At 28.6% G+C, this 15,253-nt stretch overlaps 1 protein-coding gene across 7 annotated transcripts in view; it reads left to right on the plus strand.

The window, feature by feature from the left end:
- The window catches only part of LOC145248827 (uncharacterized), a 338,846-nt gene extending 323,753 nt beyond the window's left edge, over nt 1-15,093 (plus strand). For all 7 annotated transcript variants that reach the window (XM_080110520.1, XM_080110523.1, XM_080110521.1 and 4 more), the window contains 2 exons: nt 5,657-5,805; nt 12,720-15,093. In XM_080110520.1, coding sequence (XP_079966646.1) covers nt 5,657-5,805; nt 12,720-12,905 — 335 coding nt within the window. In that variant the 3' untranslated portion in view covers nt 12,906-15,093. The remainder of the gene's footprint in view (nt 1-5,656; nt 5,806-12,719) is intronic.
- Nucleotides 15,094-15,253: the final 160 nt, after the last annotated feature.

Here is a 15,253-nt window from a genome sequence, read left to right on the forward strand (position 1 = left end):
AATGTAAAAAAAAGTATATCTTTTATCGTTAAAACAAAAAAATATTATTTAAAGAAATGTAAAAAGAAGTATATTTTTTATCGTTAAAATAAAAAAATATTATTTAAAGAAATGTAAAAAAAGTATATTTTTTATTGTTAAAACTAAAAAAATATTATTTAAAGAAATATAAAAAAAGTATATTTTTTATCGTTAAAATAAAAAAATATTATTTAAAGAAATGTAAAAAAAAGTATATTTTTTATTATTAAAACTAAAAAAATATTATTTAAAGAAATGTAAAAAGAAGTATATTTTGTATTGTTAAAATAAAAAAATATTATTTAAAGAAATATAAAAAAAGTATATTTTTTATTGTTAAAATAAAAAAATATTATTTAAAAAATATAAAAAAAGTATATTTTTTATTATTAAAACTAAAAAAATATTATTTAAAGAAATGTAAAAAAAATTATATTTTTTATTGTTAAAATAAAAAAATATTATTTAAAGAAATATAAAAAAAAGTATATTTTGTATTGTTAAAACTAAAAAAATATTATTTAAATAAATGTAAAAAAAAGTATATTTTTTTATTGTTAAAACTAAAAAAATATTATTTAAAGAAATATAAAAAAGTATATTTTTTATTATCAAAATTAAAAAAATATTATTTAAAGAAATGTAAAAAAAAGTATATTTTTATTGTTAAAATTAAAAAAATATTATTTAAAGAAATGTAAAAAAAAATATTTTTATTTTTAAAACAAAAAAATATTATTTAAAGAAATATAAAAAAAAGTATTTTTTATTGTTAAAATTACAAAAAATATTATTTAAAGAAATATAAAAAAGTATATTTTTTATTATTAAAATTGAAAAAATATTATTTAAAGAAATATAAAAAAAGTATATTTTCATTGTTAAAACTAAAAAAATATTGTTTAAAGAAATGTAAAAAAAAGTATATTTTTTATCGTTAAAATAAAAAAATATTATTTAAAGTAATGTAAAAAAAAGTATATTTTTATTGTTAAAACTAAAAAAATATTATTTAAAGAAATGTAAAAAAAGTATATTTTTTATCGTTAAAATTAAAAAAATATTATTTAAAGAAATATAAAAAAAGTATATTTTTTATTGTTAAAATAAAAAAAATATTATTTAAAGAAATGTAAAAAAAAGTATATTTTTTATCGTTAAAATAAAAAAATATTATTTAAAGAAATGTAAAAAGAAGTATATCTTTTATCGTTAAAATAAAAAAAATATTATTTAAAGAAATGTAAAAAAAAGTATTTTTTATTGTTAAAATTAAAAAAAATATTATTTAAAGAAATGTAAAAAGAAGTATATTTTTATTGTTAAAATAAAAAAAATATTATTTAAAGAAATGTAAAAAAAAAGTATATTTTTTATCGTTAAAATAAAAAAATATAATTTAAAGAAATATAAAAAAGTATATTTTTTATTGTTAAAACAAAAAAAAAATTATTTAAAGAAATGTAAAAAAAAAGTATATTTTTTATCGTTAAAATAAAAAAATATTATTTAAAGAAATGTAAAAAGAAGTATATTTTTTATCGTTAAAACAAAAAAAATATTATTTAAAGAAATGTAAAAAAAAGTATATCTTTTATCGTTAAAATAAAAAAAATATTATTTAAAGAAATGTAAAAAAAAAAGTATATTTTTTATCGTTAAAATAAAAAAATATTATTTAAAGAAATGTAAAAAGAAGTATATTTTTATCGTTAAAACAAAAAAAATATTATTTAAAGAAATGTAAAAAAAAGTATATTTTTTATTGTTAAAATAAAAAAAAAATTATTTAAAGAAATGTAAAAAGAAGTATATTTTTTATCGTTAAAACAAAAAAAATATTATTTAAAGAAATGTAAAAAAAAGTATATCTTTTATCGTTAAAATAAAAAAAATATTATTTAAAGAAATGTAAAAAAAAAGTATATTTTTTATTGTTAAAATAAAAAAAATATTATTTAAAGAAATGTAAAAAGAAGTATATTTTTTATCGTTAAAACAAAAAAAATATTATTTAAAGAAATGTAAAAAAAAGTATATCTTTTATCGTTAAAATAAAAAAAATATTATTTAAAGAAATGTAAAAAAAAAGTATATTTTTTATCGTTAAAATAAAAAAATATTATTTAAAGAAATGTAAAAAGAAGTATATCTTTTATCGTTAAAACAAAAAAAATATTATTTAAAGAAATGTAAAAAAAAGTATATTTTTTATTGTTAAAATAAAAAAAATATTATTTAAAGAAATGTAAAAAGAAGTATATTTTTTATCGTTAAAACAAAAAAAATATTATTTAAAGAAATGTAAAAAAAAGTATATCTTTTATCGTTAAAATAAAAAAAATATTATTTAAAGAAATGTAAAAAAAAGTATATTTTTTATTGTTAAAACAAAAAAATATTATTTAAAGAAATGTAAAAAAAAGTATATCTTTTATCGTTAAAATAAAAAAAATATTATTTAAAGAAATGTAAAAAAAAAGTATATTTTTTATCGTTAAAATAAAAAAATATTATTTAAAGAAATGTAAAAAGAAGTATATTTTTATCGTTAAAACAAAAAAAATATTATTTAAAGAAATGTAAAAAAAAGTATATTTTTTATTGTTAAAATAAAAAAAATATTATTTAAAGAAATGTAAAAAGAAGTATATTTTTTATCGTTAAAACAAAAAAAATATTATTTAAAGAAATGTAAAAAAAGTATATCTTTTATCGTTAAAATAAAAAAAATATTATTTAAAGAAATGTAAAAAAAAAGTATATTTTTTATTGTTAAAATAAAAAAATATTATTTAAAGAAATGTAAAAAGAAGTATATTTTTTATCGTTAAAATAAAAAAATATTATTTAAAGAAATGTAAAAAAAGTATATTTTTTATTGTTAAAATAAAAAAATATTATTTAAAGAAATATAAAAAAGTATATTTTTTATTGTTAAAACAAAAAAAATATTATTTAAAGAAATGTAAAAAAAAAGTATATTTTTTATCGTTAAAATAAAAAAATATTATTTAAAGAAATGTAAAAAGAAGTATATTTTTTATCGTTAAAATAAAAAAATATTATTTAAAGAAATGTAAAAAAAAGTATATCTTTTATCGTTAAAATAAAAAAATATTATTTAAAGAAATGTAAAAAAAGTATATTTTTTATTGTTAAAACAAAAAAATATTATTTAAAGAAATTTAAAAAAAAGTATATTTTGTATTGTTAAAATTAAAAAAAACTTTACTTAAAGAAATGTAAGAAATAAAAGTTTATTATCTATTTCTTGTTTCACGATAAAACAAAAAATGGCAAAAACTGAAACAAAACACCTCTACATGGTTTTGCACTTCGCACATGAAACAAACAAAAAAAAAAAGAAAAGAGATTTTTCATTTTTTACCTTTCTATAAATGGAGTCTTTTTGGAATAATATATCAAATATATTAACACAAGAGATGTTAAAACTGGGATGATTTTTGGAAAGGAAGTGCTTCTCTATAGTTTTTTGTTTCGTTTTATGCATGGAGGTTTCCATTGCATATTTGCATGAATTGTATCCATTTCTGCCATCATTGTTTTGGGAGCGCAATTGTGAGAGATTGCCAATTTTACGATAGGACCAACTACTCACCAATAAGATCCAAGAGAATCAACTGATAAGAAACTCCTCAACGAGGGGAAACTCTCAACTGAGTCGCAAGGGATATTCTAGTTCTTTTCAGTATTAGTTGCACAATAAGCAAAACAAGAGGTGGTCAACCTACACTCCACAAAATAGTTCACATCATGAAAACCAAATCCCCTCAAATGGTGATAGTCTTTAGGTGGTTTTTCAATGAAGATCAGGTCATGCTGACCAACATCTTCGAAAAGGAACTCAATACAAGCAGCTGCTGCCCTCTGTTGTCATGTAATAAATGGCTGCCAGAGAAACTCCATGTCACACCTGCACGAAAACTAAGAAGTGGCTGTCTGTTGAAATCATGAAAGCAGTCAATCACAATATTTTATCCCTCCGCCAATTTTTTTTTTTGTTTTTTTTTTGTTTTTTTTTACAAAGGCATCACCACATTATCAAGGCCCAGAGGCCACTCAAGGATAAGGGTTAAAGAGTGTACAGTAGAAATTGGACAATATAGTAATCATTGGTAATGAAAATTTGGTAAATTTGATAACTTATATGGAACGGCTCATCAAGAACTTATTTACTTTAGACTTGAACACAACCATATTGTAGTCAGCCGGAAAGCAGGAAAACGGAAGACAATTCCACAGGCGTGCAACCTAGCTCCGACTCTGTAGACTATTATGTAAAAGTCAAAGTTAAGAAAGACTTTAGATGGAACCGCCATGCGATAATTAAGAAATGCCTCAGAAGCATCACACACAAAGTCGAACCGGGATGCTCTGATTTTTCTCATAATGCACAGAACAATGAATGTTTTGTGTGTTACAAAAAGCAAGTTTTCTAAAACTGAAGGTCTTTGGATGCGCTTTTAATGTAAGCTACGTCATACTTCCTTCATATCTTCAAAAAATGGACTCCGACTAAATTTAGATGGTTAGATTGAATTGCTGTTCATTTCCATAAGTCATTGGGTAGAGAGAGTGGCCATGGGAAGCAAGCTGCTAGCCTTACATCCAGGTCTTGTCTGGACGCCATGGTAGAGACTCGAGGTGACTTCAAGTGAACTGTATTCTACAAAAGATCCTTTAAGACGTGCAATCTGAATTTTTAGAATGCATCAATTATTTGCCAAGATATGATGTTTTTTGTTTTCATTTCTTTCTAAAACATGTCAAATTTATTTAACTTTTATTTTATCTTCATAAAAAAGTTAATTGCGTAAAACTGTCGAAATTATGAAAATTCTTGGACAACCATTTTTGAATTTTCCTGGATATGTGATACGGAGCCAAGTCTTGCTGCTAAATACATGGCTTCCCTGGAGCCACTCTCCCTACTCAGCATTTGACAGTAACTCAATATAACCATCTGAATTTAGTCAGTCTTTTTTTTTTTTTTTTAGATTTAAGACAAAATAATGCGGTCTTTGTTAGATGATATTTAACTTTTTTTTATCTCAGACAGTGATTAAACATTCAGAGACCTCACTGAACAGCCCACAAACCCATCAAACCATTTAGCACTACCAATTAAAGAAAAGTATGGTTGAGGATTCCTCAACCCTTGCTTCACAATTACATGTACAGTCACCTTTACATACAGGTATCCATTATCTCTCAAAACTGAAGCGAGGCCATGATTTGAACTTGGGCCAGAAGTATACAGTCCTCATGATGTTCTTCGAGAAACGCCTGACCACCAGTTTGATTCCGACAATAAACTCATCCTTTGGGGTATGGTAGGTGTCTTTCTCGCTACATTACACGCATAATAGTCCATGGTGTTAATGTCAAGGGAGTTGGGGAGAAGGGGGATGTTGAAACTGGTGAAATCCTGAAAGTTCTAGGGCAGCCATTTCTAAGTTTTTCTGGATATGTGACATGGAATGGAGTACCACTACTAAATGCATGGCCTTTCTAGAGCCATTCTCTTTATTTCTGTAAATGAAAAAAGTAAATAAATAAAAAAAAGTAGTTCAACTGATTAGTTTTGTTTTGTTTTTTTTGCACTTTGTAGACATGGCAGTCCAGCGACTAAGGAATCTCAAAATGCACATTTGGAGTTATGACATCTGCTCGAGAGTGAATAATTTCCAGAAACTCAACATAAACTTGAATTCAACACTTTGTGCCGGATATCGGTCGTTGCTGATGTCTGGGTGCAGGGTAAGTCGTTCAACTAATTCCACTTCCGGTATTGTAATTGTAAGCTGACATGTTAGGATAAACTGTTCACCAGTTACACTTGTAACCCTTTGCTTCCGGTTTTCTTTTTTTTTCTCCCCCCCCCCCCCGCCGCCTTTTCTTGTTGAGATTATCATCGTTGTTGCATCCACAAAAATAACAAGTTTGACTTTTAATAACTTTATTTTACTTTAAACATTTTGTCTATAAACAACTTTTAACAGGAACACTTTTCTTTAACTGACTACTAGCTAGCCAGTGTTGGGGAAAAAGGGAGAGCGTGCGCGCGCGAGAGAGAGAGAGAGAGTGTGCGTGTGTGAGCAAGAGAGAGAGAGAGCGTGTGCGAGAGAGGGAGAGACAGAGAGCGTGTGCGCGAGAGAGCGTGTGCGCGAGAGACAGCGCGAGAGACAGACAGCGCAAGAGACAGAGAGCGCAAGAGACAGAGAGAGCATGTGCAAGAGAGAGAGAGAGCGTGTGAGAGAGAGAGAGAGAGAGAGAGAGAGAGAGAACGTGCGTGAGAGAGAGAGCTAAGCAAAGGTAACGCAATGTTAATGATTTTAGTTTTGTCACCACTTATCAAAGCCCAAAGGCCATTCAAGGATAAGGTTTGATGAGATTTTCAGTTAGCTGACGATGAACAATACCTTGAGAGAATTTGAAATGATAGATGAAAAGGTTAGAATTTGATCATTTGGTCAGACAAGAATTTGTCAACATTGGATGTCTTGAAAACGACCATGTTGTAGATAGCTGGGAAGCAGCCCCATGGTATTTTATTTCATAGATGAAAAATTCTTGATAGCTATGTTTACATTAGTTTAAGGTATGCAAAGAAAGAAAGAAAAATGCTTTATAATGGCTGTAGCTAGACGAATTTTACTGTGAATGTTTTGCAGAAGTAATCAGGGATTGGAGCTCAGTCGAACACCTACTATGAAAATAATGATAGAGTAGAGAAAGACTAGCAAGGTCTCTTGTGTGAGAAAAGGGCTGTAGAGGAGAGCAGAGATCATCTCCCACTACATTATTAAGTCAAATTTGGATTCTGTTCTGAGCGGCACATCTTCAGATATGGCAATCTTATATAGGTAGACGATTGCATCCGGAGCCTGGTGCTTTGCTTTTACTAATCTCTCCCAGCATCTTTTTCTTTCTTCTTATTTCTGGTTACTTGGAGAAATAAAAGGATGAAGTTTTAATTTTTCAACTCTCTTTTAGTTAAACTACTTATTAAATTTAGAATATATCATTTTTTATATATATATCTATAATATAAAGCTGTGTGTGTGTGTGTGTGTGTGTGTGTGTGTGTGTGTGTGTGTGTGTGTGTGTGTGTGTGTGTGTGTGTGGTCACGAATAGGCTCCTAGATCGTTGACTATTTTAAAAAACTGATTATATATAATGATAGAAGATGTATCGAGACACAGGAATGGGTATGTTTGATCTGGCAGAATGGTGGTTCATTAAAATTGTGGGGTCGGCGTTCGCACCTGGTCCACAAAGTATGGAAATAAAAAATTTAAAAATTAAATGGAAATAGGTACAAACTTTAATAAAGACTTTTCATATCTATCTGCGTAAGTATACTTTGATAATTATGTTTCAGTTTGAAGAAATATGGTATAATAAAATTATGGGATGTTCGTTTGCACCTGACCTCCATAGAATGGAAATATGTCACAAAGTCTAACAAGGTTTTTTAATATAGATCCACAGAATATTGTGATAAGTGTTTCAGTGTGAACAGGTATGGTATAATAAATTATGGGGTTTATCTATTTTATTTTTACTTTCATCATATTTTGCTTTGGTTTTGATACCCCCAAATTCAACCCAAATTTACAACCCTTCCTTTTCATAACCTATCATACTTTCATAAATCAGAGTCCATTTTCTGTAGGTTGTTTTAGAACCCAGTCAACGACGGGTACTTTTGCTAGTATATATATATATATATATATATATATATATATATATATATATATATATATATATATATATATACACACGTTTGACATTTCTTTTTCAAACGTTGTTATAGCAACGCATGCGCTGAATATGTTGCATTATCATGAATGACAATGACGTCAGAATAAAAAATGGAAAATGACAATCATAGATAACAATAATGATAATGACGATGTATATATATGTATATATGAGTGTGTATACATGTGTGTATATATATTTATAAATGTATGTATATATGTGTGTGTGTGTGTGTGTGCATATATGTATATACATGAATATATATATGTGTGTGTGTGTGTGTATTTATGTATGTACACACACACACACACACACACACACACCATACCACCGAGTAGTCCAGTTAACTCGGTGCAGACATTCGACTTCATGTGTCATCTTTGCTTCAGGCCATGTAAGTCAGCTGCTGGTTTGAAGAGCTACCTACGTGGCCATGGAACATGAACTAGGGGGCTGATGGTAGGGATTTTGTTGGGCAGGATGGCGATCATCTGTAAGGATAGAGTAATCGCCATATGTATGTAATATATACGTATGTGTGTGAGAAGGAAGATAAAGGCGGTGTGACTTAACATGTTGAACGCTTGATTTAAGATAAAGAGGTAAACTTCAAAGCTGTAGGCCAAAAATTAGACAGAAAAGTGGACATAATTTACTGTATGCAAAAAAAAAAAAAACGAAAAAAGTGGTAAAAAAACAAGTAACAAATAAATGTTACCAAAAGCAAGATATAAAACAATGCTAGCTAATTGAGTTACTAAGTTTTTTCTTTTCTTATTTTATTGTGTAAAAATTGTTTTGTTTATTTTGTACGTACGTGTACCCCTCCTCGCCCCCAATGTAAAGAAGAATAATTTTAGCTGTGAATAAATCTTTTCGTGACATTTTTTTGTTAGAATAGTAGTCAAAAGACTGGTATATATCTAGCTGGATAAGTTTTAGCGTGTTAACTTATTTTAAAGCGTTTATTCAGTTCGGAAAACAAGTAGTGTCGAGTGTTACATGAAAACAGGAAAACATGAGCGGGTCAAATCTCGGGAGTCTCGATAATCGCTCAAAAATAGAAAATTAAACAAAATATTGTTAAAAACCCACCCAGCAAATCTTACCGTGGCATTTATTTGTTATATACGTGTCTTTTGACAATTTTTTCATTTTGTTATCTAGAGCAAAAATGGCCAGAAAAGTATATAAAAACATGGGAAAACGATAGGAAGGCTTGCTGGAGAGTTTAAGGGGAGGTTAAAGGTCAAGGATTAATTAACACAATGAAAGAGTATCAAAATTAACATGTATAATAATACGGTTAAAATAAAGGGTTAAAGAGAAAGGATAAGACAAAAAATCCCTTTTGATTGAATAAGGAACGTTTTTTTTTACAAAGGAGTCACCACTTAGCAAGGCCTGGAGGCCACTCGAGGATAAAGATTAATGAGTGTACAGTGGTCAAAGCGAATATGTCATACTCATCGTTAGTAGTGGAAATTTGGTAAATTGGGTTACTTAAGGCGATGACTCATCAAGAATTTGTTCACATTGGACTTGAAGACAACCATATTGTAGTCAGTTAGAAAGCAGAAATATGGAACAGTTCTAGAGGCGTGCAGTTATAAGAAAGAAGCTTTGTTCATGGAATCTACGTTTAGGTTAAGGCACAGATAAAGAGTAGGAGATAATTATTGATAGTGGTTTCAGCTAAACGAGTCTTTTTTGTAAAGGTCAGGCTGGGGGCACCTTAGATTGAAGCTCAGATGAGCACTTGCCATGAAAATAATGATAAAGCAGAAACAAGCTTGCAACGTCTTTGTGGGAAAGAGGTTGCATGTAAGATAAAAAGACATCCCCCACTAGATTACAAAGTCTATTTTGAACTCTGTCAAGGTAGGATAAGATACTTCTAGCAGGTCCTGCCTAGATTATAATTGTGAAATTGAAAAAGGTTATGTCAGCGGGTACTATTTGTAAAAGCTCTGTCGTCAAATATGGATTATTAGTTGATACTGGATGATTAGGGGTTTTCACAGAGTTGATTTGAGGCCCCCAGGATGTGTCCCTTGCTTGGTGATCATCTTTCCGTGGCTTCTTACCTGATAGGGGCCAACATCGCCCATCCAGGGGAGTGGCCATGGATGGAAATATTTTTGCCTTTGGATTAAATTATTTACAATGAAGCTGGAATCTTTATCTTGAAATTGCTGAATGATTAGGGGTTGATTTTCTAAGAGTTGAGGAAGCTCACAGGACTATACAGTACTAAGCAACACTTTTAAAAAACATTCAGAAAACAGGTTGGAAGTTCCACGACTTTGTAACTGTTGGAGTTGTCAATATGAGATAGCTTCTTACTGCAATCATGTTTTTAATATTATGAAGATTAAAAAAGTTTTGTTCCTTGAACTATGTGAGGAGTTGCCTCCCCTTGTCTGATTTGTGATGACGTGTGCTTTAAGCATTGGGTTACTTAGAGTTATCTGCCCTTTGATTGCTTGTATATAAAAATGCGTGTATGACGTGTACCTTTCTCTTCGTGCATCACCATGTGAATAAACAGACGTGTCTTTCTACGTCTGTGTGTAAAGGCTAAGAAAATGCTAAGTGTTAATTAATTTGTTTTCTTTTGTTAACTGTCGATATAACTTCCCATATGAAGTCATTTAAGGAAGAAAGATACGTTTTCTTTATTTACTCCATAATTAACTAACAAAGATTATTAATTAGTTTACAGTAACCAGTGTATCTCAGGGACAAATGAAGATATTAATATCATTGTTATTTCAATAATGATGATAGTTGTGAGAACGGTGGCAATGTTAATATTGCTTCTAAACAGTAATAAATTTTAGTAAAGAAACAAGACAAACAAAATTTTACTACACTTACATTACTTCTTGGTCATTTTGTGCTATTGTTGGTGTCAACATAATTTATGAATACATTGTAATGATCCAGGTCATCAGTGTCTTTAGTTGCCTGTATAGTCGTGTTTTCTTCCATGTCTTGATTAAGAGCTTTTTGTACACACTGCACACCACATGTGCAGTGAATACAAAGATAAGCAGAGCATCCACATATGCCAGTTTGTCCTTTTTTTAGCAGAGTCGCCTTTATAAACATTGGATTTAGACCATGTTGTCAGATACATTATGTATCTCTGACCTGAGAAGAGAGTTTTGGGAACACTGGGGTATAAATAACTCGTTTTCCCTATAAATGGTGCTTGGTACTGGAGTACTTCATTTGTTCCAGTATTTCTGATAAATAATAGTTTATATATTAGAAGGTGTTAATTGTAGACGTTTTTGAATTAGTTGTATTTAAATTTTCATATGCTTACAAGATGAAAAATCTCATTTTTAGTGTTGATTATATTATTTTTAGCAAAAGTAATTATCGTCACTGCCTCAGAAGTGCATACCTGGCAAAATTTATAACTCAGTGTATAAGATCTTGGCTTCTTCAGTTTTTCTTCTCGTGTTCTTAGGGTTCTGTTCAAAGCATGGCTTGCTGGATATTCCTCCATATCTCTTTGTGATTGTTTGTTTGATAGGAGTTTCTAACTTTGCATCGGCTTAATACTTACTTATTAGTTTGAAATGATTTTCATTGGTTGACAATACTTTGAGTTACCATGTTCCCGTGAAAACTTATTTAATTTGGAAATTGAAGAGAAAAACAATTTAAAAAAAAACAGAGAAAAAATGTAGCAATTAGAGCCACTTGCTTTTTAGCATTCGTTTGCCACACACTAATAAAATATCCTTTCACAAAGTAATGTGAAAATGTTAACTTTATGAGTTAAATCGCATATACATAAGCAGTATATGAAAAAAGCATAGGTCACGTTGAATCTTTGTTGGGTTAGGGTTAGGGTTAGGATTAGATGTTCTTGGGGTTCTGGCCTGCTGCTATGTCTCAATGTCTCAATATTTTGACTTTGTTTGATAGAAGTTTCTAAATTTGTGTCGGCTTACTACTTTGGCATCGACTTGTTAGTTTGGAGGCTTGAAATGATTTTCATTGGTTTAAGTAACACATTTCTGTGAAACTTATTTGATTTGAGAAGTGAAAAGAAAAGCGAGAAAAAAAAACATCACATAAGCAGTATATGAAAAAACATTGGGTACTTCTTTTGTGTAACACTGAGTCGATTTAAAATAGAGCATCTTGACCTCACCCTTAGTGCGAGAAATTGGCTCAACTTTTGTATTTATTTATTTAAATTATATTATTATTTATATATTATTTAATCAGAATTCAACATCCCTATCCACTGTGCCACGGACCCCAAAGGGCGATCAAAGTTGGATTTTTTGGTCTTATAAATCCACGTTTATTATCTGATCTTCCATGGTCGGGTCCGTACCGAATGGTTTACATATTCTTTAATTGAAATTCATTATTAAGAGGAGTATTATTTATTAATTTATTTATTGCGGGCTGTTAGCCTCATCTTTTTTAATTGTTGTTTCATAATGTTTCGGCCAACTATTCTTCTGGCCTTTGTCAGGTGGTAACCGCGACGGGATAGGAACAGTTGTGGATGGCAGTAATTGCTGAGAATGCAGTTAGGAGATTCAGAGTTCCTATCCCGTTGTGGTTACCACCTGACGAAAGCTAGAGGAATAGTTGGCCGAAACGTTGTGAAACAACAACTAAGAAGGATAAGAATAATAGTTTGCAATAAATAAATTAATGCATGTTATTGTTATTATTATTGTTATTGTTATTATTATTATTATTATTATTATTATTATTATTATTATTATTGTAAAACTAAAAGGACATTCCTTTGTTCAAGTCAAACATTGTGAAGTTTTATTTGATTTTTATAAGATCAGTGATTCAGTTTGCTATTAAAAGAATGCACTATGTAAAATGCTGATAGGAGTTCTCTTTGATATTTCAGGGTGACAGTGGAAGCCCCCTGATGTGCCAGGATTCAGACGATAGGTGGTACCTGATGGGAATCATGAGTGCCGGCAACAGAGACTGCAGACCAAGTAGAGGAACCCGTACACTGGTTAATTTCTTCACGCGTACAGACAGTGCCTTAGAATGGATCAACAAAATGGTCGGAAATAGTTGGACATGATTGTGTACATGGCTCACAGATTTATTTGAATCGACAAAGACCAAAGTCTGATATATATACATATATATTCTGAAATCTGAGATTGATACTCAAATTTTTGTTTTTCAAGAACGGAAAAAATGTGTGTGTACAAGAAAATGAATGAATGGACAGGAGTTCTTTGTTTTTGTTGTTGTTGTCATTGATTACTGATTATATTTGAAAGATTCAAAATGGCCGCGAAAAAATGTATATGTATATACACAAAATATATATGTAAAGAAATACAGTAATCGTTACTATTACCGACATAAATTATTTTAAAGCAAATAGCGTTTGGGAATATGTATGTGGAAATATGATTTTTTTTTTTTTTCAATTATATTTCACTTTTTTTATATATTAATCCTTAATTTATATGTCTGGCAGTGTTCTTAGATATGTTTTGTACAGAAATTCATCCGATAAGTATCGGAAAAATAATATCAGATTTTTTTTTTATTTTCGATACTTATCGGATGAATTTAATTAAAAATAGTTTTCCTCTCTTATAAATAAAAAACAATAATTTTTACAGGGGAATATTTTATGTTACACCGGCAACGGAGATAAAATTTTAGTAAATCATTTCTTCTTAAAAAAACAGATTTATTATAATCTGGAGATATAGCTTAGTGGTAGAGCATTCGACTACAGATCAAATGATCCCAGGTTCAAGCCCGGGTGTACCTCACCATTTTATTTGAATTTTTTCTTATGAGTTACAATTCAGGATAAAAGAGGTACACTTGAAAATCCACACAAATCATTTCTTCGTTTGCATATTTTAAAACTAAACTTTTCCAGGGCATTAATCGTCAAGCCCAAATATCAACGACGAGATATTGTAAACAAACACAAATGGAATTTGATGAACGACATTATCATTATCATTAAAAATTTTTTTTTTTTTGCAAATTAGTCCACCAGGCAAATTATTCCTTGTAATATTTCATAATCAATAGAGGATTGATTTTTTAATAATACATACGCAATCTGCATAAATTAAAACATCATGTTGAAGCTTATTATGTGACTGGGCAACACCGGGCTGCCAGCTAATATATATATATATATATATATATATATATATATATATATATATATATATATATTAAGAGGTATATTCGGTAAAAAGACAGGAAAAAATGTGCTCGATACGTTGGTACAGCTAAATATCTTTTTATTATTTCAACCTCGGGAGTATTTGCTTAAATCATTACAAATTATTTTATCCCGTCTATAGAAACAAATTATCCAGCCCACGTCATCAGACAATCTAAGCTAATTTTGGCTTAAATTGTCTGATGACATGGGTTGGATAATTTGTTTATCCCGTCTATAGAAACAATCTTGTAATGATTTAAGCAAATACTTCCAAGGTTGAAATAATAAAAACATATATGCATATAAAATACAAGTTATGAGCATTTGAAATTCCATAAATATCTGAGTAAAGTAACCATTTTGCTTACATTATTAACTGACTAAACAAAGATGGCTACTTTCTTCAGATCCGATAATTATAGAACTTATATCTTATAACCTATTTTAAATATTTTTAAACCAAAAATGAGTAGGCGGAGCAAAATGAATTGTTTTCCATTAATTTCCCAATGGTATTTGCTTTAAAATAAAATACCTTTTATCAAAAATATTTATCCTTTCTTTTTTTTTTTAATAACATTCTAAATCAGACTTTCCATTCTCTGATTGTGTCTCCCTGATAATTTTTTTTCCAGTGAAACACCGAAATGTAAATTAGAATTCAATCTGAAAAAAAAAAAAAACTAAAAAAAAACATGGCATCCACACGCATACAACTGAAACATGGTTAATGGCTATGAAATTGCAATGAGATTTATGATCGAAACACAACTGCATGTGTCCATTTACCATATTTGGTTATTACTATAAACATCTACGAATATACTGAGCACAACTGGAAAAAAAATTGGAAAATTCCACACGAAAACATTTTAATATATTATTTTTGATTTTTATTTATATATATCTCTATATAAAATAAAATATTGCCATTGCCTGCAGAAAGCAATGAAACCTATGACCAAAATGTGATTACGTTTGTGTATTTTATAATTGTTATAAAACTTTACTCATACGTTGAGCACTATTAAAATAAATACTTGAAAAATGTCTATATATATTATGTGTGTGTGTGTAATTATTTCCACAGCCAAACAACGTTGCAGTTCACAAGAGCCATGGCAGCCAATATATATATATATATATATATATATATATATATATATATATATATATATATATATATATATATATATATATATATATATATATAATCGAGATAA

This window comes from Euprymna scolopes, chromosome 27 (assembly GCF_053919585.1).
Source record: "Euprymna scolopes isolate OS-2025 chromosome 27, ASM5391958v1, whole genome shotgun sequence".
Lineage (NCBI taxonomy): Eukaryota > Metazoa > Mollusca > Cephalopoda > Sepiida > Sepiolidae > Euprymna > Euprymna scolopes.